This window comes from Lampetra planeri, chromosome 2 (assembly GCF_965212315.1).
Source record: "Lampetra planeri chromosome 2, kcLamPlan1.2.h2, whole genome shotgun sequence".
Classification (NCBI taxonomy): Eukaryota; Metazoa; Chordata; class Hyperoartia; order Petromyzontiformes; family Petromyzontidae; genus Lampetra; species Lampetra planeri.
The window spans coordinates 1,483,056-1,511,046 of record NC_136108.1 but is presented as its reverse complement, the minus strand read 5'-3'; the positions used below and the strand labels follow the sequence as shown (position 1 = coordinate 1,511,046).

The 27,991-nt window shown below is 52.8% G+C and overlaps 1 protein-coding gene across 2 annotated transcripts in view; it reads left to right on the top strand.

Moving 5' to 3' along the window:
• The window catches only part of SRCIN1 (SRC kinase signaling inhibitor 1), a 175,243-nt gene that overhangs the window by 126,904 nt on the left and 20,348 nt on the right, over nt 1-27,991 (top strand). The window contains exons 2-5 of one of the 2 annotated variants that reach the window (XM_078603857.1): nt 23,349-23,668; nt 25,318-25,492; nt 25,883-26,084; nt 26,734-26,827. In XM_078603857.1, the coding sequence (XP_078459983.1) occupies nt 23,349-23,668; nt 25,318-25,492; nt 25,883-26,084; nt 26,734-26,827 (791 nt within the window). Of the gene's footprint in view, nt 1-23,348; nt 23,669-23,717; nt 24,481-25,317; nt 25,493-25,882; nt 26,085-26,733; nt 26,828-27,991 lie in introns of those variants that run through there. The other variant, XM_078603861.1, reaches the window with a different exon arrangement.

The window sequence follows — 27,991 nt, the reverse complement described above, 5'->3', positions numbered from 1 at the left end:
GGGGAGAAGAGCTCGTCGGCTCCTCCGGTAGTCGAGGGGGAGGAAAGCTGAGACGTGTTGGTGTGGATCCTCGTGGGGAGAAGTGTGGAGGATGATTATTGTGCGCACCTGCGTTGTGAAGGGGGGGGGGGGCACGTTCCGCGTGATTTGATGGCTTTCGCCTGTCGCCACAAAGTCGTCGTCTGGTCACGCGAGTCTGGTTTTGTTCGTGTTATTGTTTTAACAATGTCGGCAAACACGTGGCCACAATGAGCTCGCGCTTTTGCTGTTTGTGTTATTGTTTCATGTTGAGAATGTAATGCATACATGATTTCTTACAGCTGGTCTCCGCTTCTGATGATGTCCAGGGTTACACGAACTGGGCCAGGAGTTTTCTCATTTTTCGTTTTTGTAAAGGGCAGCGTTGACACCTCACAGTGTGACATCTGGTTGATGGTGGTGATGATGACACATGAGAATGTTAACACGAGCATGTAATAGTCTTATTGTTTAATATATATGATTCTCTTGTATAAATCACACACCTAAAACAAGTATTTGGCCTTGAGCTGTCATGTATATTTTATTACTCTCATATATTTAGTTTGTTGTTACCGTTCTATACTCGTTGGCTCTTTCGCTAAAGTCGCGCACCGATCTATATTTAGATTCGTTTCCAACCATTACAACAATTGCAGGATCTAGCAGAAGGAAGCAATGACAATGTGTGGTCGCATCAACGGAGCGGCCCGCGGATGACCTCTTGACCTACTTGATTACGATTCTACACACACAGGGGACGGGCAGCACACACGGAATGACGCAGCAATGCACAGAGCCACATTGAGATTGCTAGCGTTTGCTGTTATTGTCCCCTGGCACACAGAGCCCGGGTGAAGGTACCTGAATTATTATTTGGTTACATCGTTATACTGGTAGGAACCTCCTGGTTCCACCAGCCCACAGGGGATATTGTGTCCGTCCGTCGTGCAGGGAGGGGCTGGGTGGGGAGGGTGGGGCTGGGTAGGGAGGGGAGGGGCTGGGTGGGGAGGGTGGGGCTGGGCTGGGTGGGGAGGGGCTGATCATCCCGTGGTGCCCTTATAAAACTCAACGTTTAACCTACTCACACCGGCTTGTGCCCGCCCTCACAGTCGCCCATATTTGCGGAATACACCACGCCGCCGTTGACCCTGGCCATTGACCGAGCAACCCAACGTTCCTACCAGCTTCCTCAGCAGGAATGTGTTTGAGGGATGCTCACGGCAGCGACATTTTAATAACCTCGCCTGGTATACAGGAGCTCGTCGGTTCGATCCCAACCCTGACGTCTGCTGTATATTTGGAGTGTGCATGGCTCTCTCCCTGTGTTCATGAGTATTTTTCTCCGGGTCCTCGGGTTTTCCCCTCCATGTTTAGAAACACGCGTTTCGAGTATGTGGCTGCTACACATGTCCACTTCATTGGGCGACCATTTGTGGCCAGGTCGCTTCTGAAAAAGGAGCTGCATAGCTCAGTGGGCCTTACCTGGTCAAATAAAACATAATTTCGTTTCTAGTTTAAAACACAATATCCGATTCTTAGAATCGAGTGTTTTTTTTTTAGGCTCGTCGAGCTGGGCTAAGGCGGCACCTGCACGATTCCCATGGTCCCGTTGGTAATACCTCCACACTGTCAACACTGTTGGTAGGATTATGGTGACAGTCATGATTATGGAGGCGTCATGGAATGGAGTGAGAGAGGAATCATTTGCACAAGCTCCAACGCTTCCATGAAGGTGGGAAGCAATTTGTGGTCGTTTCAATCGCTCGCAGAAGCTCCGCTCACAATCTGATGGCAGAAAAGCGATTTGTTTTTTTTACTGATTCCATGAAGGCAAATCCAATGTTTCAAACAAACAAGGCGATGCAAAAATGTGTTACAGAGCACACAGCCGTTCGTGGATTATGCAAAACAACATCGGCATTTCCTGAAGAAGTGCATTGTGGTCCTCTTCGTCTTTGGCCACCATCAAACACATTTGAGCAAGGTGCTGATATTTTTTGGGTATTTCGGTAAAGTCACGTAGATAGGTTCAAATAAAGTAACAGAAAAATAACACGATCGCTTGTGTTGTGATCGAAACGTCGTAGTTTTTTGTTATTTTTTTGTTATTTTCTTTGAACCTATCTACGTGACTTTACCGGAAGACCCAAATAATATGAATTCCTGCAGTCACGAAAGCTTTAAGTCAAGATTTAAGATGCTGATATTTTGATGGTAATCAAAGACAAGATGACGACAGTGCACTGCTGCAGGACGTGCTGATGGGGGTGTGTGTGTGTGATTTTCACACATCTGAGTGCTGTTTAAAACTCGTGACTTACCAGCCTGCGCTCGGATCCTGCTACGATGGGGGTTTCTTCTCATCGTTTACCGATTCAATTTGAAGACAAATTCTGCAAACTCACTCCCCGTTCATAATTACAGCACACGAATAGAATACAGGTTCCACTCGGGTTTGGCATGCGAATGGGGTCTGGAGAATATATCCCGATAGAAGTCTTTAAAAAAAAAATCTTTTTGTGACTTGACAAGTCACAGAATAATTGCGTGGGAGAGATTTTTTTTAAAGAAAAAAAAACCCGAAATGAAGCTGATGAAATGTAAGAAGTCATTCATCGCTGACGGGCAACGGCAGTGACAGGGCGGCGTTGGTCACGTGGGCAGGGCGCGCGTCTTCGGCCGGACAGGTGATGTTACTCGTTACCTGGTTACCTTGACAAACAGTTGCCGGCGCGCGGTGTCAGATTGACATGGCGGCACAGGGAGGGGGTGGCCAGGCGAGGGGTGGGGTGTGCGGGGGGGGCCTTTTTGTGCCTCTGCATTTCTCGGCGTATTTATTTATCCGCTGAAAGTGGTGTGGTTTGTTTTATTCGTTTAGCCAAGTTAGCCCTTTACGTGACATTTCTAATTTTCTCCGACGGCTTTTTGGCACAGAAAGTGGCGCAGCTGCGATTTTAAATAGATTTATAAATATTCAGCTGACTTCACCGGATCGTGCGCGAATGAGCGTTGGGTTATTCAGAATCAGAATCGCTATTCATTCTGGAGGAATCCGATGAGCGATGAAGCTCTTTATCACAGATGTCCAGTAATTAGCGGCTGCAACACAAACGCGTTTGCCGATGCAAACATTCACCGTTTCACAACGGCGGTCGCGCTTTTCCGCCAAACAAATCAAGCTGTGACGTGAACGAAAGCAGTGTTTTCACTTTCGTCGTCAGGAGCGTGTTTTTATGCACGCTCAATAAAGAGCGAGCAAATTAAACGGAGAGGATATGCGGTCTCTCGCAACGTTGATTTACATATTTTATTAATTGTGATTAGTACATAATGAGCCTCTAACGCTGGGTTGCTGTGACATTTCTTAGCATATTCTTAGGGCATTGTTTCCGTGTGCGATCAGTACAACTGGCAGCATTTGGACGAATCCTCTGCTGGATGAGAGGCCTCCATACACCATGCGGGTTACCGGTGCTATTTCACCGTTACCTTTGCCACGCTGGTCGGTGTGGGTTGCCGAGCAGAGGGCCAGATATCGGTTCAGATGTCGCCACTCATGTTAACTGTGGCTGGGTGCTCAGCTGGGGTCGCCGTCCTCCTAGCGCAGCGCGCGCACAATAGAGGGGAGTCCCACGCAGGGTTGCCACCTGCGAGGCACAGAGATCCAGGACTTGTCAGGGGAAGGAGAACATCTCACAAGACCAGAAGAGGGGAGAATTGAAGTAAATGCCTTCAGTGTTGTATTATTATTATTATGCAACTGACAAAAAGAACGTTTAAAGTCCCGTGAAGACTGGGAGATTTCCCAGAACAGATATTACAAAGAGAGGACGGTCCTGAGAAAAGCAGGAGAGGTGGCAACCCGAGTCCCGCACCAAGCTTTCCGATATCGAATTCCCACCAGTGTTGTCTACTGACCAGGAATTGTGTATGGACCACTAGGGTGCCTCGACTGGTACACAGTCGGTCGTGAGTTTGATCTCAACCTTGACGCTTGTATATATTGTGCTTGAATGTTAACACCGTGATTGCGTGGATTTTTCTCCGGGTCCTCCAGTTTTCCGCTCCGTTTAGAAGCGTGCATCTAGAATATTTGGCTGATAAGCCACTTCGTTGAACTATCATTTGGAGGCCAGGTCGCTTCTGAAAAAAATGCTACATAGCTCAGTGGGGCTTACCTGGTAAAATACAAAAACAAATTGAACTGGTGCTGCTGAAATTGTAGCGCCGGCGGTGCCTCGATCGCGCCCTCACGCCAGCGCCGTGACTCCTTCCTGCGCTCCGGCTCGCCGCGGAAAACGACAACGGGCAGCGGTGGCGGGGGTGACGAAAGTGGTGGCGGCGGTGTCCCTGCAGGAATTCGCCGAGCGTCTCATCAGTCACCTTTGTTCCGCGTCGGAAACGGAACGCGGCTGCAGCGCCGCGGAGATCGTATCGCAGCTGCAGGCTCCGTAAAGACGCTCAGGGGTTTTACAGCGGGAACATTCTTTCCGCTGCTGGTCGGTGATTGAGACAGGCAAGACAGTGGGGGGGGGGGGTGTAGCGGAAAGAACGTCGATACGGAACGTTGTGCGTGTCTGCGCCCGCACGTGCGTGCGTAAACGTGTTTGGCTCGGCAGTGTGAAACGGCGATTAGGGTTCAGCAACCCAAGTTCAATTCCTGGTCCACACACAACACTGCTGGGAGCTTGATCTGGACTGGGCTTGGGACTCCCGCACGGTGCTGGCCACACCACCCCCTCCTGTTCGCCGTGGCGGCCTTCATAGGTGCTACTGGCGAACAGCATAAACAACCTGTTTAGGCTACACGGGGGGGGGTGGGGATACCTAATCGATGTCTTTGTTGATATGGCCAAAAAGTGGGCACCCGTGGGTCAACGTCACAACTGTGAAGATGAAGGTGGCTGGTTGAGCGTCGTGAACCTGGACCCACCTCCATTACAACAATGTTCCCCGGCAGTACGATATGTCGATGACCAATCTCTGGACTTTGGTGTGCAACGCATCACATATTTGTGCGTGCATGCGTATGCATAGCAATGCGCGAGTGTGGTTGATCTTGATAATGTTATTTCTTTTGAGATAGACGGCGAGTCTCTAAAGGCTCACAATAGCTTAGTTCGAGCAGTGCTAAGGCTCGAGTGTTGATTTCGGATTTCAGCCAGAAACGATTAAATTGTCTTTTCGAATGTAGCGAGCTGATTCTCTCAGCCCAGGCACCAAATACTGCACAGAAGGAAAAAAAACCCATCACTCCATCCCACTCGTACAGCTCCCAAGGGCAAAAGGATTAAAATTAATAAATGTACGGGACACATTTCAGAGAGCCGTTCACCGGAGGAGGAGGAGCGTGGTGCTGTGCCCGCTTCGTGTTGGGGTTGGAGTGGCTGATTGACGTGACTTGAAGGTACGGTGGTCTAACGTCATCTTACGGGGCAATTTCCTGACATTGCACGGGATAATCTCGTGCGGCAATACATCGGTACCTTTGATTCATATGTGCATGTAATAGTCAATGTGAAGGGGCAATGAAAATAAAGACCTTAGAAAAAAAAACATGCATCGAAGGATACATTTGTTCCAATTCGCGAATGTGATGCAATAGCCGCAGCGCTTCACCATGGTCCCTAAAATCCCTGGGGGAGCTAGAGGGGCTGGGGAGCTGGGTCGGGGCCTGGGGGTTTGGGGGGGTTGGGGGGGGGCAGCAAGGGGCAGAGGTTTGGGAGTCTTGGAATGATGTTTATTTGCATCGTAACTCACAATTAAGGGGATGCTACTATTTCCACAACTGAAATATAATTTGCTAATTTAAAAAAAGTGTACACATTAATAGCGATGAGCACAAAAATGCACGAATTAATGAATGAGCACAATTACACCGGCGGCGAGAAGATCGGGTGGCCAGGGGGGTGACGCGTGGCCACGAGTCGCCTCCCTGCAGAGCGGCCAACGTGGGCCTGGAGGGCAAACGCCCGTCACGTGGCAATGGGTGGGGAGGGCCCAGGGAATGGGATATTGGTGTGGGGAGAGCGACGATGATGTGTGTGTGGGGGGGGGATGGGTGAAGGTGAAGATTGATTTGTGAAGGAAAAAGATTTAACAGAAAAATCCACCACAAGTTCCGCAGCCATCGTCCCCATATGTGGCTGCACAGCGGGAGCCCTTCCTCGGCGTGGAATGAGATGACACGTGCAGATGACTCATAGGTAATGCACTTTGTGCGCGTGCGTCCGTGTGTAATACGTGCATTATGTGCGTGCGGTTATACATATAGATACATGCTTTGTGTATGGCGGCGCAGTGGTTGGTGTGCTGTGCCGTGAACCTGGTCATCCGAGTTGGATTCCTGCCTGTGGCAAAAGGCCGAGTCCACCCAGAGTAGGGGTCTGCAAACCAAAATAACGAGAGGAGCCATTTCTTTATAATTCGGTAAAAAATATCTATGTTTGAAGAGCCGTACTGAATGCGACCTCCATCGCGCAGCCTGCCGCTCCGGAGATGCAGGCTGCGACCCCTGACCTCGAGGACGGCCATGATGGAGTCCAGGCGTTTGTCAACGATATTTTCTGTGAGCGGGAATTGAACTCGGGTGTCTGGGTTAGCAGCGAGGTGCAGTAACCACTACACTGCCGCTCCCGTATTATTTACGAAGGGTATCCGATGAAGTGTCACGCATAAGGGTAGTGGTTCGATTCAATAAACGATTCTGTACGTTGTGGTGATGGGTATAGCGTCTCTAGTGGCTGCAGAGGTCACGTGAACCCATTACAGGAAATCATCGCCGCTTTCGCTGTCCCTGGTGGTCCTGCCTTACCCCAATCCATCTCACGCCTCTACACGCGCAAAATACACGAGATGTATGGCACACGCAGTACGTTGTATCTGTACCATCGGCCATGATCTGTCCACTGCCGGATAAAGGCCTCACCAAGCCGTCAGCATCTCACGGTCCTGCAGTGTGACGATCCCACCAGCTCCTGCACACGATCTCATTACTCCATCTCCACGACAGGCGTTCCAACAACAAGCGCAGCATGCACCGATCGAAAGGCATCGATTCTCGCGCGTGCGACTTGATGCGATGTCTATTTGATTAAAAGGCATCTTGAGCTGGAGACTCAATATATATCGACGCATCGATGCATCAGTACAGCTGCGACAAATGGACGACAATAGACACGGGGTCTGTGTTTTGTCTCGAAAGTCTTGCAAGCTGCGCTGCACTTGCAGTGTACTCGGCGTTCTGGCAGCTTACCCCCGCGCACGTCCCCTGCCCCGCGTTTGTTTAGAGTAATTGAGATTTTTGGCTTTCATCGACTTGGCACGATTCGAGATTGCAAACCTTCGAGAGCTCCCTTTTTATTTGTTTGGCCTTCGACCGCACCGGGCCGAGCGCTCTCCTTAATTGAAGGCCGTCGACGTGCGGCGCCTCCGGCGATGCGGCACGGCCGTGTGGAGTTGTTCCGCTTGATTTGTCACGGACGCCAGCACTGCCAATGCAGAAATGATCACTTTTCGGGAAACGAGGAGAGGCGGCTGGTCGTGCTTGCTCGTCGCTCCTCATGGCGCGATTAAGGACTTCATTTCAAAATCGTTTCTCACGGATGCCGTCATTTTCCCACGCCACGAATCGAGCGGGCCTTGACAGAACGGGCGGCTCTCAGCGCTTGGTGGCTCGGGTGCTCTTTGCGTTAAACGGGGGGGGAGGGGGGGCATAGACCATCCCCCCCCCCGCGCAGATTTGTCAAATCGAGCTGGGGGAGACGTGCGGCGGCACGCGGGACTCCACTTGCCCGACCGCTTGAGTGGTCGCTTGAGTTAAAAAGACGAGCACGTCATTTAACTTGGCGAGGGAAGAGGAAGCAAACGGATCAGTTGGGGTGGAACAACGTGAACCGTTGGACAGGTCCCTGCATGAGAGGCGCCGAGGACCGTGGAAGATGGAGAGAGCGTCTGTCGTGAACATCGACCCCCAGTGATGAGGATGGTCACTCGATACCGAACAGATAGATGCATTGAAGATAATTAATAACAATAGTGATGACTGTTGAGCTTGCAGAGGTGGGGCTGTTAAAGAAGGAGGATTGTAAGTGGGCTGGCCAGGAGGAGAACCACAGAGCGAGAGTTAGTCCGGGCGCTGAAGCGCTGGGGGAGAACGCTGCCGTTCCGAGGTTGAGGGATGCGAGCTGCGTGAACACGCACCCGCATGCTGATTAGCTCGCCCGCACGTCCACCCGCTCGCTCGTCCGCCCACCTGCTCACCCGCCCGCCCGCCCGCTCACGGCTCGCTGTACCAGCTGCGATTGGCTCGGTGGCGTCCCCTCTTACCGTGCGGCATTGCAAGCGATGCCGAATCTCTTGATCGGGGTTTTAGCTTTAAATGCTTTTATATTTTTGACAGCGGCAGTGACAACGGCACACGGCTCATTGCCGAGCTTTGATAGTGGCACCAGTAGGCGGCCGCTTAGCAATTCCACTCCGACGCGTTCCGCCGCACGCGTTGCATGTGAAGCCATTCTCACCACTCGCCTCCCGGTGCTGGCAATTACAATGCGCTGGCTACGGAAAGATAAAACGCACGACACCTCGCAATTAATATCCCTTTCTCTCTTACGTTTTCAAGTGATGGTAAAGAGGTTGTCGCATCATTAAAAGTTTTAAGGAAATGGTGTTTCACCGCCCACCCCCTCCCCCATTAGACAATCGGGGGAGCGATGTTGAGGCGAGGCCCTCCCGTGACCTCTGCGTGCCAGCGTTTCATTATTTCCCGTTGCCGGATAACAGTCTTCCGGCACTGTGTCGGGTCCTGGAGGTAGTTTGACCATACTTCACCACGGTGGGTGGTGACATGGGGTGGTGGTGGTGGCGATGAAACTAACCGCCTCTGACGATAGCAGTGGCAGCAGTGGCGCGGTGGCTTATGAGGAATCTTGAGGGGCTTCTGCAAAAAATGAAGCTGTAATTCACCGATTTTGGTTTGGCGCGGTGCAGAAAAGCGGCTCTCTGTGTGCGAGCGCGTTCATCATAAACAAACTAAACTGAAAAAAGCGAGAGAGAAATTACATTTGCAATCATCTCGGCTGCAACAAATGGCAAACGGTGGCAGTTTCGGAGAGGTTATATGTTTCGTATCGCATTCAGAGCTGGGGCGATACGTTGATTAAGCCGGTTAAAAACAACTAATACTAGTAACCGACTGCTTTCGGAGTCGATTACTCAGGCCCCGTTAAAATTGGCAGCCGCTTCCCGCATCCTATCTCCCAAAGTCAATAAACCCCCCCTACAAGCCACGCCTGGTGTGACGGGGCTGATGATGTCCCTAGGCCCCGCCCATCACCTCCCGTCCAGCGGCACGTGTGAATAGAGGCGAGGATGTTTTTTTCCGCCACTGTCGTTGTTTTCCGACTCGCCGAGTAATGGAACCGGCAGTGGGGTAGAATCGTCGACTACCGAGCTCGGCGAGAGGAGCCCGGCTCTGATGGTGCTGCGTGTCAACGAGAGGGCCACGTGAATGGTTTTGATGTTAATGGGTTTTTTTTAAAAGCCTAACATTTCAGGGCAGCCCCTCCCTGTCCCCTTGGAAGTTTCTGGATCCGCCTCTGGCTGCCCTCTCCCCAAAGCCACTGAAAACTTCGTGGCCGTGCGGCGGGCTTAATTTCAGCTGGAGCTGCCCGTGGCTGAGCTCCAGAAAATACATCCATTGACTTGTAACAAGCACAATTATGCCTATTGATTGCTCAAGTACAAGCGCCCTTTTGTTCTCACCGCAAAAGAAGGAACTTGATAACGTTACAGCAGGTCGTACTGACACGCCGATTGTATCGTCGTTGCGTTGTTATAATAGGTAATTGTGAAATTGTTCGTCAAAAAAAAAGTCCACGCTGGCTCTGTGTTAAAATAAACCTCAAGGTTGGTGAATGTTGCAAAATATTTCCCCCTCAATAGGCATTCAAATGGAAAGACATTGTTCGGAGCAAACGGGCTTACTGCCAAACCCTTTGCCGTTCGTCGTGTAAAAATTGATCGGGAGCGATGTCAGGAATTGGTTGCACGTTGCTGCGGTGAGCGCAATACACGCGCAATGGGGGGGGGGGGGGCGCTGGAGGAGGGATCACAGCGGCGGCCGACCGAGACGGCCGCTCGAGCTAGGGAGTGGCGCGAGGTTGCAATCTCATCGGTGCAGTGATGCCACACCGGTGCCTCGTAAACACATGTATTGCGGGGGCGAGGCGGAAAAACAAAGCATCCATTTCAATTTTTATTTGCCAGGACATGCTGAGAAAAAAATGTGTATATAAAATGGCAAAATATGGTCGTAAAAATTACCATCGTTTCCGTGCGGCTGTTAACGCCCGCTCGTGACTGCGGTTGGGAAGTTGAAGGATGTGCCTCTTACAAAGCTGCTTATACTCGGCTGGCATGGTTAGCGAAGTTTGATATTTTTTTTTATGGTCATCGCTTCTCAGTGACTCAAGGTCGTGAACTTCACCAAACCAAAAAAAAACCACAGTAGCCACAATTTCCCATAACAAGGGGAAGAGATTACAGTCATAATAAAAATATATAAATACCATAAAAGACACTCTGTGAAAACGCAAAGAACATGTTTTTTTATCCAATCACTATTTCCGTTACAATAAGATTGTAAAAGGCGAACGGTTTGTGCCAAATATGTATGTAATCGTGCCGTCTCTTTCCATGTTATTGTTGGAAACCTGCAGAACAATAGAAATATTGATAGCGGAGCAGAGGTTACAACAACATGCAAAAGGGGCCGGCCAGCCAGCAACTCGGCAGTCGGCAAGCCGAGCCCCAACACGCTGTGCGCAGTGGCAGCAGCGCTGGGCATGAGAAGACTAAGCCAAGGTGTAGTGGACACCAAGTGGCCCAAAGGTTCCCACATTAATGAACAACAAAAACCACAGGGGTGCACCTGGTATCCTCTGGTATAAATTAAAATATTCTGATTCTAATATCAACCTCAACTCAGAGCAGCCCAACCTCAGATGTTTCTCATGGCGATCTTGAACATTTATTTCATTGTACTTTAGTCTATTAACTCATGCCGTAGCCGGTAGCACATTCGCCGCTTATAGCAGAGAGGGTTCGCGGTTGGAATCCGGCGGGTGTAGTGACCGCCACACGCATTGTCTGCTTCACAGGGGGGACATTAAATAATCCCTTGGCGTCATTCTCAAGAGCAGGGCAACAGTGTGCCAGTGTTGGGTTCCAATTTTTGCCAAATTCGAATATGACACAGCAAATTACTCACAGTCCCCGCCTGCTGTAGGGCTAATGCCCCAGGTCACCCTTGTAAAATGTGACTCTTCCCTGGGTATCTTGAGCCCTCACCTGGTTGAACACAACAAGCTTACCCTTTGACCTTACTTCAAAGAGCTTGCAGCGCCAAACCCCTGATCGTGAACCGTGCGGTCAGCCTCAGCCAGACGCATGCGCTCGCGTGGGAGGCCGGATGGTGAGGGGAGACGCGGCAGGTGGGAGTCGGCGTTGGGAGTCCAGTGACGAGACGTCTGTGGGCGCAAAGCCGTGGGAGTTTGGAATCTCAAGTGCGGGAATGCGCGTGGGTAATGCTCTCGCGCTGAGCGAATGAGCCAAGCGACTTTGACGGAAATGTCAGATTTTGAACGGTTGTCCTGATTTGTATTATTAATATTTGTATAATTATCACAGCTGCTGAGCGCAGACCCAAAGGCTCAATTATTACACGCCATGGTGGCGTTTTAGCGGTGGAGTGACGCGCGCGTTCATTGGTTCGTATGGATTCCGTGAGCTTGTGGGTTCGTGGCACGATTCGCACGCGTCGGAATCTGTGTTGTTTTGTAAGTTGTGTGGCAATAGCTTCATAATCGCCACTGCAGCCACTAGAGGCACTACAGTTCTCGCCTCGTTTCGGTGACGTAATAATGAGCCGAGAGCTCAGTTGCCATTGATCTGTTCTTGCAAGGAATGACTGCGAATTTGTGTTTACGGTAATTGTGGGGTTTTTTCCCCAGCTTTCAACTAAGGGTCACTTTCTATTTGAGCAGTGGCCTAGCTATTGAGTGAGCAGGCGATACACCTGCACCACTGCTGGCTGACGGGGGAGAGGGCCTGGGTTCCAGGTAACACAATCCCATACCGCGGCCCCCACGCGTTAATAATGCAGACGCTGATGAGACCCTCTGTTGCGAGTTGCGGGCGGTCTGCTGACAAACGACGCTCGCTCACTCGACGCGCACGTTTGAATAATGTTCTCCGGTTGAACGCCCGACCAACAACACATCGCAAGCACAAACGTGCGCACGGCTCCGGGAGGGGGTGACGTTTCAGCCGGCTTTCCCCACATCCTTCGTCGCGAGTGCGACACGATCCCATGGCACCGTTGCCACGTGTTGGCCGTGGTGTGCTGCTCAGAGTCGCATGAAACGACGATCCATCTTGCCGACACGGCATGGCAAGGCGCTCCTCCAGCGGTGGATGTTCCCACAGAAGAGCTGGGCAAAAGCGAGGTCTTGCAAACACGCGGCGTGAAGTGGAGCTACCCCTGAGTGTAGCACACTGTGTGTTGTCGAACTTGGCACGAGCTAAACTATCAATCTTGTCAGGTTGCTCCAACCTCCCAGTGGGGAGCTCGCTCACTCTCCTCTGCTGCTCCTATTGTCAGGAATTCTCCTCCCCCAGGCGTACGCGCTGTCGGCTCCCTCCCCCAGTTGAAGTCTACCAGTCAAGACCTTCCTTTTCACCTCTTGCTACAACTGCTCAGTAAACGTGCAGCGTCGGAGTCCAACGCTGGCCCAACGTTCCATGTTTACAGGGTGACCGTCTCTCTCTCTCTCTAAATTAAACATGCCCTCAGTTTCCTTACGGTAGTCTTTTCTGTAGAGATGTGGTCACATATAGACGGTCACCTGCATCCACGTTGTATTTTTGAAAGTTTCAATTATGTGCTGTTCTCTGCTGAAGTTCATCAAAGCAACGGTGATAGATGTTGGAAGCCGTGCGAATAATTGGCTGTGCTCTTCCTCTGGGCGTGCGTCGTCCACGCAAACCGCACGCGCGAGAGCGCGGTCAATAATTACCCGCGGGCGCGAATATGAGCGGCCCAAATTACCTCCGGTAAATATGCGTTGCAATTTTAGACGGGCACTGTAAACAAACAAACAAATTTTGCTTCCCTTCGCTCTGGGAGGGCAGGTACCATTCGCCCATGTCACCATGCCCACCCACCCCTGCACCACCTTGGCTGATAGATGTCATTTACGGTGACGAATATATAGGGGCTGTGAGCCGCGCGGTGTGCGGGCGGTCACGCCACCGCGTTTCGTTCCTGCACCTCGCTCGCTTGTTTGCTCGCTTCGAGTTACCTCGCTCGCTCTCTCTCTCTCACGCCCTCTGTCCAACCAACTCTGCGGGATCGGGTTATATTTAGAGCCGTTGTTATTGTCTCGTCAAAAAAAAAACAACGCCTTGCAAGCCGCCACGGAGAACGTGCTGTTTCGTGAATCAATTTGCTTCGTGGGGACCGAGTTGGGATCGTGGTGGGGGGGGGGTCGTGGGTGGAGGCAGGGTGGGAGGGGATTTCAAATCACCCAGCCGCACGTTTCTACAAATCACGGCTCCCACCCCCCTACCTTCCCCACTCACCCGCCTCCTGCCTGCAGTGGGGCCGCGAGGTGTCATTAGATTTGTTGTTGTTGTTATTTCTTCGTCCTTTTCCCCCCATCCTCGACCGAGGGCCTGGGTTCGCCCCCACTTGCAGGCCTCTGGGCCTCCGGGCCGCCGATGGAAATTCCGAGTGCTCGACGCAGGAGGGGCCAGTTTTTAGCCGCGGTGGAAATCGCCATCGAGTCCTTGTTTTACCGACCCGTAAGAGATGATGGTATGACCAGGGCTTTTTTTGGACGACCTTCTACTTTGTTGGGGCATGTGCCGTCCCGTCCAGCCATCGCCCTACCCCCATAAATTAAGCCGATTTAATTGCACCCACGGTCATTATGTAACTCCTCGCGAAATCTATTTGCAACACTTAACCGAATTTGTTATGACCCTCGTGTGTCCAACCGGCGTTTAACGGGCACTTACCAAACAGTACTTGTCCCAACAATCTCTACCGTGCGGCTAAACCGGGGCGGATCTTCTGTGGTTACAGCCGCACGTCTCCCCTGCGTGCGCTTGCCTAACAACCTCTGCTGTCTCCGCGGGCAAAACCCGCGTCGCTCGCCTCTGCTCAGCAGAATTACGTGCACGTCCGCGTTGATTTATGCCGGTCGGTAGCGGTATGAGTGCGGCACCGCAGTTTAAATGGGTGGGGGGGGGGTTAGTGGGGGGGGTAAGCAGAGCCGTCTCCATTTTACGAGTATCTCCCTGGGAGTCGCGGCGGGGTTACGTAGGGCAAGGCTGTGCAGGGGAGGTTGGGTTGTCAAGTGGCAGAGGCTGGATCCATGATGTCTCTACAGCTTTGTACAACCAGCGATGTAATATAATGTGTAATCACCGGCCAAACCCATCAAACGCTACCGCCCCCCACCACCACCATCCCACCGGGTTAGACCTGCCTCGAAAACGAACATCACGCTGCGCCAAAGAACCCGCAGCACCCACGATTAGATGCGGCCACCAGCGGCTTCCTATTCGAATCGGGCAACCGCCGGTGGTGTGCCGACCGTCGCGGACCGCACTGCGAGGCCACCGCCGTAAACCTCGGGTTACACTCGGCGGAGGCGTTGGAACAAATCCATTCAGCTGCCGCCATGGCTGTCCATTCGCCTGGACATGTACGTATGTACGTTGAATTTCTTTCGCACCTTACATAGCCAACCGTGCTTTTCAGAGGTGCGGGGAAAGGGAAATAATGAGCTGCGATGCGAGGCCGCAGGTGAGGAGAGGAAGAAGAATAATCCGGGACGTGGTCAAAGCCAGAGGGCGGAGGGGAGTGTGCGGGCAGGCGTGCGCCGACGCGGTTACGGGGAGGTCGTGGCGTAGCTGCACCGGATCGAGGCCGGTGGTTTTGCCTTCCGCGCGGTGAGAATAAACAAAAATAGAGATTGACATTTGGAACCTGGCGGACTAAATTTTGCAGTCGGGAGAGAAACGTGTTATTGTTTGTATCCATTATTATTATTTTCGCGGAGCGTGATGCGGCGGTGACAGGAAATAAATTGCCCGTGATGTCTGGCGCGACCGTGTCCGCTCACCTGTCGAGATTTCAGTGGGCGTGTGGCCGTCGCCTCATCGGAGCGTGCAGCCGGAGATGCGTGGGTCGTGGAGACGCTACCTCCACCGCAGCGGCAGGCGCAGTGTGTGGATCTTAGCCATCGAGTGACAACTTGGGCCCACGTGATTGTCAGTACGTGTGCCATGCAGCCATCAGGATAGATTTGATTGCTAAACTTAAAAATAATTATAATAAAGCAGATTAAGTCAGTGCGTGTGCAGGTGCTGGGTGGACTTACATCGCAGGGGTATGACAGATGGTGGTGGTAGCTTCGGGAGGCCTTCATCCAGCAGTGGATGGACCATGACTGATACTGCTGCTGCTGATGATGATGATGAAAATAACTGAGCATTGTCCTGAGAGCATGTGCGAGTGTCCTGAAATGATTTGAATCACAATATACACTACGGCACAAGCTCGTTAAAAACACTGCTATTGTTTTTTGTTGTTGCAGTAATTATATCTTTTGGCAGACGTGTCTACGCTTTCTAAGAAGTTGAGGAAGGACTCGTGGTAATTGTGCAAGAGCCGGCTCCTCTATCCAACTACAATTTAGTCGGCTCGCATTGCTGGCAATGGCTTCTTCACGATAAAGAGACTTGGCCCTAAAAACGTCTATTACTATTTTATTTAACCTGTGTAGGAAGGTCCCCAGAGTGGGTGTCATGCACAGAGAATACTTTGCTGTCTTTTCTTGGATTTTCTGTTTGCACATAGTCACTTTAAGATGTTTTCTTGTTCATGTTTTTGTTTTTTGTTTGTTGCGGTTGCACCCGATTCAAGAGCCGAATGGCTCACAGGGCTATACCTAATAAATTAACTTTGAACTTTGAGAATGTGGGGCACCGCGGTGGTGAAATGTCATCTCCCTCGTCTGGGATACAGGAGGTTGTGGGCTCGATCCCGACCCTGACGCCTGCTGCTGTATATTTGGAGTTTGCGTGCTTCTCTCCCCGTGGTCGCGTGGACATTCCTCTGGTTTCCTCGGTTTGTCCCTCCACATTTAGAATCAACATGAGCTTGGAGTATTTGGCTGATATAAATGTCCACGTGATAAGCAACTTCGTTGAGCTATCATTTGTGGCCAGGTTGCTTCTGCAAAGGAGCCACATAGCTCAGTGAGCCTTACCTGGTGAAATAAAAAAAATCGTTTAGTTAAGTATGTTTGGCAATAATAAGAGCATGGGATTTCCACTGCAAGACTCAGGGTCACCTCCATCTCACTGCAGCAGCAGCAGCAGCAGCAGCTCCACCGCTCTTTTTCACGTGGGCAAGGAGACGCTTTGACGTCTGGCATTTCTCTAAGTGACGACGGCTCTTATAATATTTCACCCTGTGCTCGCGTGATCCTGTAATAAGAAGGGCGATTTCGCAGCCACCGGCACGTGACGCCCCCCCCCCACCCCGTTCGCGAACAACGTCACACGACCTTTGCGTTGGCGAGTTGGCGTTGCAGCCGTCACCTTCAAGGGACGCGTGATAATATGTTCGGCGGCAGCAGGTTATTATCACGGGGTGGAGGAGGAGGGGGGTAGGGTTGAGTTGGTTTGGGCAGACGCGAAGGACAGAAGCGAGCGGCGATGGTGGTGGGAGGAGGATGAAGTCTCAGAGTTGAAGGCGAGGAGAAGGCGGGCGGCGCTGGATGACCGAGACGCGGCTTGCACGTGCCGTGAGCCTTCGGCCTTGATTCACGGATCGGAGATGGCGGTGCAGAGTTTGACGTGCGATCCTCCGGACTTTCGTCGCGATTCAAACGAGGAGCGAGACCATGAGCGGTGGCAACATGAGCCAGAATTGACAGATAGTCGAAAGATTCATAAATCTTGACTTAAAGCTTTCGTGACTGCAGGAAATTCATATTCTTTGGGTCTTTCGGTAAAGCCACGTAGATAGAAAAATAATAAAATTATTATTGTTTAATTATTTTTATATCTACGTGACTTTACCGAAAGACCCAAAGAATATAAAAGATGCATAGCTCGTCGGATCTCCCCAGGGCAAATAAAGATTCTGATGAAGTAACTACGCGTGCCCGAAACGGCGTGGCATATTTAACGCAATAGCACCCCCCTCCCTGTCCCACAACCCGTCCACCCGCCCCCCCCACACCCCCTCCCCCCTTGTTTTCGCCGACCAAATGTGATCACACTTAATTTGGTCGTCGGAAGCCGTAATGTCGCAAGGCATTAACCCGGGGAGGAATACAATTAGGTGGAGGAGCATCGCGTTGCTCGTTCGTTGCCTTTACTTCTACCCCCTCCCGACTGCAGGATGCTGCTGCTGGGGCGCAGCGGTGAGCAGACTCGAATCGCAATCCGGCAGTCGGAACGACGGGGCCAGCTTCTTAAATCTGCCCCCACCGCCCCCCTACCTGCCGCCCATCCAGCAGTAGACGCGGGTACACCGCCACAGTCTGATCGATTGGCGGGTCGCGCGTGCGGTGGGTTGCAGTGTGGGTAGCTGGTCCCATCTCTTTGGCGGCATTGGGCTAGCGTGGAAGAGTAGGCCAAAACACCCCCTTGAAAAGGGGGTCCTCCTGGATCTCCATCGAGTCGGGGCCCTTCTACAAGCAGCGGCGTGAGAGAGTAATTGCAGGGCTGTGCCTTTATCCACCTCGCGTGTTGCCGTCTGTGCTTTGTACACGGCGTGGATCCGTTATGCCATCGGTGTTTTAGATTTTTGATGTATTTTTTAAATCAAGCTACTTTGAGATGAGTTCAAATTCACCCCCGTGAAGCGCCGAACGCCCCGGAGACTGAGATTGTGTTCAGATCTCAGAAATGAAAGGGGGACATTCGCAGTTCCGTTGTATCATACTCGTTTGAAACGCAGAAGCATTCGAAACACGAGCGGCACGCGCGCAGATGACTGGCGTTTATAACAACAACAACAAGCACGCGCGTGTCGTGCGTGCGTCGTGAGTCACTGTCCTACAACTCCCAGACCAACGTGTCGTTCTCTGTCCGCTTGAAAATGTTTCATTCGTCTCGTGTTGACCTCTACCCACAGAGTCAACCTTCCATGTCCGCTCGACTAGAATATGAATCCGCAATGTTTAGATCACGTAGACAAAGACAAAGATCGCCAGTATAGCCTCAACAGACTGTGGGGGGGGGGGGAAGTGTTGTTCGTGAGCACCTATGAAGACCAGCACGGCACTTGAGTGGGTGGGCACCTTGCCCGACCGCCTTTGTCTCCCTGGTGGCGATGTTTAATACGGCGTACCAGGTACTCATTTGAGGCTGAGTCGACCTAGGGTACGCCCAGAACCAGTTCGGATAATCTTTGTGGTGTTGGCCGTGAGCAGTAATCAAACTCGGGCTACTGGGTTCGTAGCGCAGTGAGCAAACCGCTGCACTACCGCTCGCCCACTGATCGCCTAGAAGCACAAACGTGCACACACGCGCACACACACACGCACACACCTCTACCTGAAGCTTTAACCGCACGTTCTCTTCATCCATGGGGGGCGCGCGCAGCAATCATCAGGCGTGTGCGGTGCGTGACGACTTGATCTGTATGTTAACGGAGTTGATCGGTCAACACAGGGAGGCGGAGCGGGGGTGAGTCACAAAAACTGCGCTTTTTTGGAAGCCGTGACGACACCTCGAGGGGCTCGCAGTTGATGGGACGTTCAGGCTCGACAGCGTCCATTGCCGCCACGTGGCCGGCGATGCAACGATTGCAATCAACGACGAGCGAAACTCGACACGTCAGCGACTTTCAAATGGATCTAAAACAGGCGACGTTTTTTGGGCAATGGCCGTTCTTCATTGCACGAATGTAGAGAGGGTAGAGGGATAGGGGGCCTCATTTCATTAGATGGTTATATTTCAGTATTAAAGTGACTTATGCAAATACTATTTTTTTTACAAAGGAAAAAACAATTGTTCGTACGAGCCACTGTGATAAACTTTCAACCGTCGCATTCTCAAACTTCGTAGGGAGCACGTCGCGCTCCTCACTGAAACGTAAGTATCTCCGTGAATTAAATTTGCCCGGATCGACGTAAGGTGCGGAATAGGGGCTGAGGTTTGGCGAGCGTGCAGACTGCACACGAACCGTGGCTGTCCCCAGCTCACGTCGCCTCCTTTAACCGACGAGGGTAACGCACGGCGTTTCGTTTGGAAACTATGCCTCACGCCAACTTAGACGTACGTTTATCTCCCCAACGTTGTAATTAGCTCTCGAACGTTGCGATTAATATTTTAGCAGCCGTGCCTTTTTGGGAGCGGTGACCGTGCCGCGTCGTGGTTTTTTGCCGGCTATTATCAGCTCCTGCTTATTAGTTAAGTGTTTATCTAAAACACGGAGGAAGACAAAGACGGACGTGGTGGGGGGGGGGGGTGAGGGGAGGCGGGGTGGGTGGGCGATGACATTAAAGAGTGGACACAATCACTCCGCACGGGGACAGTGGCGAGACATTTGCACCGAGAGGAAGCACTGGCATGCGGTGTGCGTCGACCTCCGAACCCGGAGCCGACGCTGATGGATGGACGGACGATTTGCAACGCTTCGCCGGGAATGCGGGCAGATCGGCGCGGCGGTGCGAGGTTCGCCGTGCGCGTCTGGTGCCTGGTGATGTCGCAAGGCATTTTACAGGCCCGCGTTGAGAGACGTCATCCGACGTGCTAAGATACGGCAGTGGCCCTGCTGCGGGAGGACACGTGCTCGAAGACGGGACGGTGGCCGATGGTCAGGAGTAATGAACGGGGTGTCAGCCGAGGAATGGGGCGCCCCCGAGTGGAGGTCCACCAAGGAGATGGAGCGCTGGCATCGCGAGAGGCGGCCGTGGCGGCTGGTTGAGGGAGGCGTTCATTCGGCATTGGACGATGACAGGAGAGAAAGGGACAAATTCACTTCACGTGCGCTGCACGGTGCAGCCCGCAGAGTGCTAAGTGGGTGCTTACGAGAGGATGAGGAGGAGGAGCACACGGAGTGGTTTGGAAAGTGCCGCTCGGACGGTCACCGTGCAAACCGCTGGGCCGCTTTGCATGAAATCGCCGAGTCGAAAAACAAATGGCAAACGTCCGCGCAAGCACATTTGCCAAATCGTCCTTGCAGAAGCGATAATGGCCACCTCGTTAGGTACTCGCTCGGTTAAATCACGCTCACAGGACTGAATGTGCGATGGGAAGTGGCAGTGGGGTGGTGTGGGGGGGTGGAGGGAGATGTGGGAGATGTCGGAGCTGACGGGGCTGACGGGGCTGACAGGCGCGAGTGCCGTGACGCCGCGCGAGCGGACGAGCGCATGCTCGCCGAAGCGCCTCTGAGCGGACGTCGCTCTCTGGCTCGTCGCTCTCCGGCTCGTCGCAGCGGCGCGGTGCCGCCCGACGCGTCGGAATCACGAGTGAGCGGCGGACAGATTTGAGTGACGCGAACGATGTCGGGTCTCGTGTGGGCCCGTCTTGGTTCTCACTCCCCCACCACCCCCAGGCCACCGTGCGTCTCCTCGTTCCTTGAGCCATTGGCCCAAACATTTCTCATCGGGTACCATCCAGGGTGGCAAATGCAGATTACAGACACGTAGGGTGGCAATGGTGCCGTGGTTGGTGACTCTTTGTGGGAAAATGTTTGTGAAAGAAGGGAATTGTCGTTTTATTGTTGAAACAAAAATATATATATATGCATTTGGAATTAAGAAAAGCAAACTAATATGTATGTATGTTGAACTTCTTTCGCAACCGTACGTAGCCAACCGTGCTAATCGGAGGTGCGGGGGAAGGAAACACGTGTGAGGTCGCCACGGAATTTGAAAACAACTATTTAAGTGCGTCCATAAAACAGACGGTTACGTATAACCAAGCTTTCTGCTCACGGTGGGATACCGTGGTAGCATTTACCACCCCGAGTGGTACTGACACAACCCCCACCCCTCTCGCACGCGACGTCGGCTTCCCGACCGGCGTCGTCGGCAGCTGTGGGTGATGCAATCTGCCGTGCTCCTCCTTGGGGCGGGCGGGGGGGGGGCAGCCGGCACCTGGCTGGACCCCCTGGCCGCTTTGGCCAATCAAGCGGCACCGCGAGTCAGGGGGGTCCTTCGTCCTTCCTACGGGCCATGGAAAAGGAATCATAAATGGAGATAAACATGTTAACACGTATCTACCCTCCTGGGGAGCGGTGGTGTAGTGGTTAGCGCGCACCGCTCACGGCCACCAGCACCGGTGATAATGATCTGAAACGCTCCTGGGTCTCTCTTAGGTCGACCCGGCGTCAAATGATAACCTGCTGCTGATGTGCAAACATCGCCACTGGGGAGACAAAGGTGGACGTGCGTGACTTTTGGCCACCTTGATCCCTCGTGTGTCGTGCCGGCCTTCGCAGGTGCTCTACTCGCTCGCAGTACCGCCTCAACAGTCTGTCAAAAGGCTGTTTGGGAGATATTCGCCTTTGCCTATAAACATACCAAAGCTCGAATCGGACACGTGGTGAAGATGTGAAAGGCGCCATGTTCACGTTGTCGCGTGTCGTCTTTTTATGACCTTCGCCAAGTAAAACAAAATCCAAGAAACAAACGATGGAATGAGCCCATTGCTGATTGGACGGCGCGAGGAACGTGTCTGGCTCTGTGTGACGTGCCTCGCTGCCTCGTGCGAACGCGACTGACTGGTTTTACCGGGCGTGCAGCAAACAGGGACTTTGCTGAAGTGCTTAGTACATTCACAGTACAACGTGTGTGCGTGTCAGTGTGTGTCGGTGTGTATCGGTGCGTATATAGGTTTATTTGTCACAATAGCGGGTACAGCTGGTGCATCTACCAGTCATCTCAGTCAGTCAACCCACGGCACCTAGATCTGTGCCGAGACCTCCTCCTGTCAGGCGAGCCTTCGACACTTGACGTGGCCTCAAAGTGCACCTGGCCTGGCACAGGCGCCGTGGTGACGTGACCGTCACTGATTGGCGAATGGCAGGTATTGGTATATATGTTTCGGGGAGCAGTAGTGTGGCGGTTAGCACGTTGCGCGACGAACCAGGCGACCCGGGTTGCAGACCTGTTGACGGCCAACATCGGTGATGAATATCTGAACCGGTGCTGGGCATCCCCTAGGTCGACTCAGCCTAAAATAAGTACCTGGTGTGGTGTATAAGCAATCGCCACTGGGGAGATAAAGGCGGTCGAGCGTGGTGCTGGCCACCCACCCACCTTGTGTACCGTTCCGGCCTTCATAGGTGCTCACTAACAGCACTTGCCCCAACAGTCTGTTAAAGCTATGGGGGGGTGGGGGGGAGGATCTTTGTGTTTGTCTATACATGTAGCCTTTCACCTGATTACAGATCAAATGCCATCAGCAGGCGGTGATGTGAGTGTTCTTGGTTCTTTCGGTAAAGTCACGTAGAAGGGAGATAATAAAATAATAAAAATAAAACATAATAAAATAATACACTTTACCGAAAGAACCAAGAAGATGAATCCCTGCAGTCACTAAAGCTTTAAATCGGTGATGTGAGTGTTCGGTTCATTGTTTTGTGCGGTGCGCGGAATTGCCGCGGTTTGTCTCACGTCAGAGACGGTTGACCTGGGAGGGCAGTGGCCAAGTGCACCACAACGGAGCCGGTCGATCGGTTTGGGAGCGGCGTTTCTGATTTGTTAACACAAAGTGCACGGCGTACTTTGCGGGCGTTGATGAATGCTGCCGAATCCTGACATGTTCGATCTTCCCTCCCTCTTCTCTGAATCCGCCTCCGGCACCCCCCAACCACTGCTCCCCCACCACCACCCCCACCACCAAACTTCTCTCTCTGACCCCACGCTGCGCTCACCGCCACTCTGCACATCTCTCTTCTTCCCAACCGTCTGCCGCCGCCTCCTCCTCCTCCACTCCCTCCCGGCTTCCTCTCTCCCCCCACGCGCTCGCACGTCCTCCGACGCGCTGTCGTCACACCTCCCAACTTGCGTCCACGCCTCCCTGTATCCTCCCACACAATTATCTCACTCCCCCCCCGTCATCTCCCGCATCCTTCCGAGCACCCCCACGTGGTCCGACATCCACGCCACGTGCTCCGCCTGCTCCTCGGCGCACACCTCTCGCTCCGTCGAACGTGCTCTCCCATCCACCCGGGCTCTCCTCTCACGCTCTCTCACGCTCTCTCCTCCCCCCGCACCGTCCCACAGAAGGCGTGGTGCTCCGCCGGCCCCTGCTGCTCTCCAGAGACGAGGTGCTGTCAGCGGCCCCGCGCAATGGCCGCGAGCGCGGCGGCACGCGGCTAGAGCGGCCCGTGAGCCGGCGACACACGGTGGACGGGGCGCGGCTCAACGACGCCGACGCCGCCGTCGGCCACGCGAGCGGCACTCCGGGCCCGCCGCGCCTCACCGCCACCGTGCCGCACGCCCTGCGTAGCGGTGCACCGCCCAGGAACCACGAGCGGGGCCTGTACGGGAGCTACCGGCACCTGCACTCTCACACGGCACCGGCGCCCGTCGGCTCCACTAAGGTCGGGGGGGTCGGGGTGGGGTGGGGGGTGTGAGCGATGGCAGCGTACGGCGAATGTTCGGGACGTCGTAGCGACGTGTCGGGCCGTCGATTCGAAGGTCTGTTCGTGAGGCGGCCGGGTGGCCCAGGGGTCGGAGGGCGCTGAGCTGGCTCCGATGGCATTCCGGGCTGGAATGGAGGCAGCAGCAGCGGCTGTGTGGTTGAGCCGAGTTGTCAATCTTGTTCTGCAATGAATCGAATAACTGGCATCACAAAACACTCTTTTATCAGAAGTGGCCAAACATCCCAATGCACAGGAATAGTCTTGAGACCCGGTGAGGCTTTGCTGGATAATTGAATGGCATATTATTGTTCTTCTCATCGCATCAAAGGGAACACCCATCTCGTGCATACTTGCCGTGAGAATTTGCAGTCGTTTAGGTAACTGCTTAAATATTCCGAACATGCATAATCCATTGTATGAATAATTACAACGTCAGCCTCGGGCAAAACAGTTATTTCCCTGTCTCTCCTTGGCGACAACGCGATCCAGCCCTAGTGGCGCCTTTGTGCTGGACTCCAGTGAGATAGAATCACCTCCTCCAGAGTGAGCGGGTTGATGAGTTCAGCCTTGCTTGGCCACCAGTGACAAATGGAGAAGATTTGGTCGATGCAATCAATTCTCGAAAATTCATCTCGAATTTAGAGATGAATTTGTATGGAGCTCTCTGATGGGCTGTCGGGTTGCGCTGGATGCTGTTTGGCTATTCAGGTCCTGCACAAGTTCATGGCACGTGGAACGAAACGTCGAACACCGCACCAGAAAATCACATGGTGCGACCCAAAAACACGTTTGGAGAGGGCCAGACAGCACAACTGTGAAATTCCAGGCAATGCATTTGCACAAATTCAGCAGGGATGAAGAAAACGGTTTTTGCATAGAGGCAACGTACCGGGAAAGTATCCGTACGGTGATACTTTACCAACAAAAAACAAATCGGATAATGTATGAACGCGATCCGGTATTTAAGACCGCAATTGCAGGGACTGGGTAGACACTTTCTTCCCCAGGCAAAAAGCAAATGAAGAGGGAAAAAGAAATGACTGTGTCCGCAGCAGGTAAGAGACTTTCCTTGCCCGGTACTCGGCAAGGGGTCTTGCCGTATCTCATTTCAGCGCTGGCTCCTGCAGGGATTTGCCTCTCGGCGATAACTGTGATGGAGGGGGAGGGGGTCCAGCGGAAGAGTTTTGGCTTTGTAAGTGACACTGGTAGCAGCAGCAGCAGTTGTCGTACAATTGTGGATTAAATCACAGAGGAGGTGGTAGTGGTGGGTGGCATGCTTTTATACACGGCCACAATAAGCGCCACTAAAGAAGGGCTGGGTTCGTTCGTTTTTTGTTGGAAGGAGTGACCCAGTAAACGTTGAATGTCCGGTCCAATGGTTCTAACCACATGCCAACGCTGGCCAAATGTTGAATGTTTACAGGGGCGCCGGCATTCCTCTGAACTACAAGTGTACCGTTAGCGGCGTGCTTTGAAATACAATGCTGTTTGTTTAATTTGTTTGATTTGTTTTTAGTTTTGTGCAGTGATATGCTCCTGTTTCGTTTGTTTTGGTTTGCGTATCTGATATTCTGTGTGTTTTTGTTTTGTCGTCGTCGCTGTGCTAGGGCGTAATGTACGCAGGCTCGCCCGACATGGCCGACTACGGGGCCTACCCGTCAGCGCACGGCCAGGAAATGACATCAGAGGCAGACGGCCCCCGCGGCTTCACGCGTGGCTCTAAGCAGCGCGCCTCACTTCCTGTCATCCGCTCCACCAATCAGAGCAAGGACAAGCCGCTCGGTGAGTGTGTGACCATGAGATTCACTCAAAGCTGGGCTGGTTACTCCCCCACCGATTATCGCTTCAATTGCTCCACCAACTGGATAATGTAAAAAATAGGTTGTAATAAAAGCGTCACCTCTGTTCCCACGTGTGCCACTGGACAGGAGGTTATGGGCGGGGCTTGGTGACGTCATTGGCATCATCAGACACATTGCACTGGCTTTTAGGCTTCCTACTTATGGGAAAGGAAAAGATTCTTCAATCGGCCCGAACAATCGATGACAAAAATGCAGTCCATTTGGCGGCGAGGCCTGGCTAACGAGTGCGACATTTTCCCCTTCCCTCCGCACGCTTCCCGCCCCCCTCCCGCCCCCCTCCCGCCCCCGTCCCGCCCGCAACCGCCGCCAGGTATGCTGTACCTGCAGTACGGTGGCGAAATGCGGCAGACGGTGATGCCCAACTCGGTGACGACGATGGACACGGTGCGGGCACTGTTCGTCAAGGCCTTCCCCACGGCACTCACCATGGCACTGCTCACCTCGCCCGACGCCATCGTGTTCGTGGGCGACCACAAGCAAAGCTCCTTCAACCAGCTCAATGACATCGTCGGGTGAGGCACTGCTGTCGCCGCGGAGATGAAGCTGGAACCACCCGCGGCCTGGCGTCCTCTCGCGAGCGAGACGGCGGAGGGCTCACAAAGCCGCTGATGAGCCTCAGGTTGGGAGTCGGAAAACCATTAATGACTCTTGATTTAGGATTCAACCATCAATGAGGGCTGTGTTACGACTCGGTCAGCTGTAGGTGATCCCTCGCTTAGGAGCCATTCAACCGAAGGCCTGGGGCACACTCAGCCACTTGTGCTGTGTTCTGTACCACAGTTGATTCATCCCTTAGTATAAATCCGCTACTGCCTTCAAACTGTTCAAGCCACGTGTTTCCGATCATCTATTCAGATTTCATTTACTCTTTGATTCTTTTACCTTGTCCATTCGTCGTGTCGCAGTCTCCACCCTGCACCACTGCAGCAGTGTGCGCCGAGTTGCCAGCTTGGTCCCAACCGTCGGCAGGTCTGCCTTGATTCATCCCGCATGCGTCCGCTCTGCTCTTACTCACGGTTGTGTCCTCCCGTCCTGTTTGTCTGCTCATCGGTGCGATTGTCCGTCCGTTCGTCTCGTCTTCTGTTCATTTTCCAGTCGTTGTAATCCTTGAGGTGTGGTCGTTCATTCTCGTCTGCCCCCCTCGCCGCCTCTCCCACCCAGGGAGGTGAGGGATCAGGCGGTGCTCAAGCTGGTCTTCATGGAGCCAGCGCCGGTTGCCTACGGGGCCCCTCGCCCCTCCAACGGAGACATGCGGGTGAGATGCTTGCAGGATCGTTTAACGACAATAACAATAATAATAATCGAGATTCTAATGGTCCTACATTGTATGTTGAACTTCTTTCGCACCGCACGTTGTCCAACCGTGCTAATCGGAGGTGCATTCATTGCCCAGGAAGTCTCTCTGAGTAGGAATATTCCCCACTCGCGATGTCTGGACCCCCAATGCCTTATAGAGCGTGTGAGCATTGTTTGAGGACATTGGAGTGCTCCCAATACCTCTGTGCATTCCAGGGGATAACACTCTACACAAACCTTGTGATAGGCCAGCGACCTACTTGCTGTGCTGTCTTCTACCCGGGCCACCTTGTATTGGTGGATTTTAACCAAAGAGTCTTTTTTTTGTATAACTTTCGTTACCTTTGGTTGGTTGCCTAGAACAAACATGCTCAATGAAATTTGACTAAACTTCACACGAATGTGAATTACCAACTAGAGGACACGATGTTTCGTGTGACCAGCTGCTGGTATCGTGCTTCAGTCTTGCACCTGGCCCTGCGCAGACACAATGTTTTGTATTTGCATTTTGCATATAACACGACGAATCACTGATGTTCTACACCAGGCGTGTAATGATTCATCGGTTCGTCAATCAACACCAATTCCCCAGGCTCACGATACATGCATCGAGTCGCACGTGTGAGAATTGATTACATTTACAAGTAACTTGGGGTGATGAAACGGGCCCCGTGGTATCGCATTTGCCGATTGTCGCAGAGGTTCGTGGTTCGAATCTGGAAGACTGCCCTGGCTAATACTGTGGTAGTGTTTTGACCGTAAAATACGTGCCATCTGCTTCGTAGTGGACGTAAAAAGTCCCGTGACATCTTTCCAAACGAGCAGGTCGTTGTGTGTCTGCATCATGGTTCGAATTTGAAAAAAATTCACCGCAAAATTACTCTGTTTAGATTTACTCTTCGCGACTTCACCATCGACCGGCAGGCTCATGCCCGCTTGCAGGCCAGGTGCCGAGGCGCCTTGCGCTGCACGGGGACAGCTGCCACCGCGGGGGGGCGCCCTTGAAAATGTGTTGAGCAGAGGATGTGAGGTGCAAAGCGCTCCGAGACGCTGCGGTGTATAGTTGAGGCGTTGCTGCTGAAACACTACTCCAGGCTACGTTCGTGAGACAGAGCGTCTTCGT